Here is a 1812-nt window from a genome sequence, read left to right as displayed (position 1 = left end):
AGAAGAGGAGGAGGAAGAGGAGGAAGAGGAGGAAGAGGAGGAGGAAGAGGAGGAGACACGGACATCTCAATGCTCACCTGGAGGAATCACGGACAAGTGAATGCTAGAGATCAGCTTCAGTAGGGAATCATCTGGATCATTTTCATGTCCGACTTTACACTCGAATTTTCCAGAATCTTCATTCTCCACGTTCTTCAGAACCACAGACAGATCTCCATCCTTCATCTGACTGTCCAGCAGAAACACTCTGTTCTTGAAAGATTCATGCTGAGTTGCTGGAAATCGTCGTCCATCTCTGAACACAAACACCTTTTTTCCACCAAGATCATCTCTGCTCCATTCTAAATGTACAACACTGTGGTTTTGTGAATCTTTACATGTCAGAGTGACGTTCTCTCCCGGTTCAGCGGAGATGTTCTTTAGACCTGAGGGAGAAGATCACAGATGAAGGAGGAAGAGTTCAGCTTCTTTCAGTATTTCGTATTCTAGAATATGAAAAGAAGAGATCAAGAATAATTCCTTTTTTTTACCAGGAGGATCAATTGAGTAGGGCTACTAAGAAATCCGAATATTCGGATACTTGCGATCTGCTCCCAAAAAATTCAAGTACAAACATTTGCTAGATCGCTGATTTGCAATCTTTAGAGGAATCATGTATTTAATGCTCTAAAATACAGAATCTTGTTGGATTTTAAGTTTAGTATGGGGTAAGATAACTTTCAAAACAATGATTTCAATTATTTCTATATTGTTTATGTTATTGCAGAACTTAAATTGAAGGTTGAAAAAAAAGTTTAAATTAACAAACACCATTTCTCTCTATCTAAATCTTTGTATATTTTTCAGTTTTGTTGATATGGATCTCCTGTTTTAAATAAAGGTATAAATCATGGAGGTTCAATACAACTGTTTTATTTTCATACATCCATTAAAAATACATGCACATAGCAACAAGCAATATATTAAAAAGTCAGAATCGTGGTTTGATTTGTGAATCGGATTGCCACCTAAGTAATGAACCACAGCTGTAGTTTGTATTACCTGTTGTTCAATTTGTTTGCAGGTAAAACAAGTTCTGTAAATTTGTTGGAATACATAAGAGTCACTTTGAACGTGCATACTTTTTTTCTCAAGTATTTGAAAAAATATTGATTGATTATTGGTATTGGCTGCAAGTGTCAGGAATCAGTCTCCTGTCTCCCCCTCTGGTCATCAGTGGAACTTGTCACCTGAGTACTGACTGCTTCCTGGTTCTTCTACTACAGTTCCCATCTGCCATTGCTCTCAGACCCGGATGTTCCAGCTGGTTCATTCAGGTCCCACACACCTGTTTTCCATCCACTATCACCCAGTCTCTATTTATGATGAACACTCAGCCAACTCGGTGCGAAGTCTCGTTTCAGACATGCCTAACGGCGTTCTCTGTTTTGATATAGAATCGCTCCTGACCTACGCCAGAATCCCGGTGCCTCCTCAGCCCTCGTCTGCCCTGCAGCCTTCCCTTTAATCCTCCAAATATACCTCTGCACATGGATCCATCAGCCTCCGCCTGTTCATTACAGCAAGAGGCTGGAAAATATCTGATATCAGTATCAGTTGTAAAGAGTCAATACTGTGCATCATTATAAAACTCCAAATAACTTCCAAATGAAAATTTAATTAAATAAAAAGAATTAAATGATGATCTGTGAGTTCTTGTGAGGAGAACAGGAACAAACCGGTTCTGATGTTCTGGAGGAAGATGGAGGTTCTGACATCTTAAACCTCTGATCCAGATACTTCCTCTCTGAACATTAGAATGTTCAGGTCAGA

At 39.2% G+C, this 1812-nt stretch overlaps 1 protein-coding gene across 1 annotated transcript in view; it reads right to left on the bottom strand.

Moving 5' to 3' along the window:
• LOC118598359 (butyrophilin-like protein 2) overlaps positions 1-278 on the bottom strand; it is a 3744-nt gene extending 3466 nt beyond the window's left edge. The window contains exon 1 of the mRNA XM_036211019.1: positions 78-278. Within this exon, the coding sequence (XP_036066912.1) occupies positions 78-225 (148 nt within the window). The 5' untranslated portion in view covers positions 226-278. The remainder of the gene's footprint in view (positions 1-77) is intronic.
• Between the last annotated feature and the right edge of the window lie 1534 nt (positions 279-1812).

Source organism: Oryzias melastigma, unplaced genomic scaffold (genome assembly GCF_002922805.2).
Source record: "Oryzias melastigma strain HK-1 unplaced genomic scaffold, ASM292280v2 sc00372, whole genome shotgun sequence".
Lineage (NCBI taxonomy): Eukaryota > Metazoa > Chordata > Actinopteri > Beloniformes > Adrianichthyidae > Oryzias > Oryzias melastigma.
This window is presented reverse-complemented; position numbering and strand designations above follow the sequence as displayed.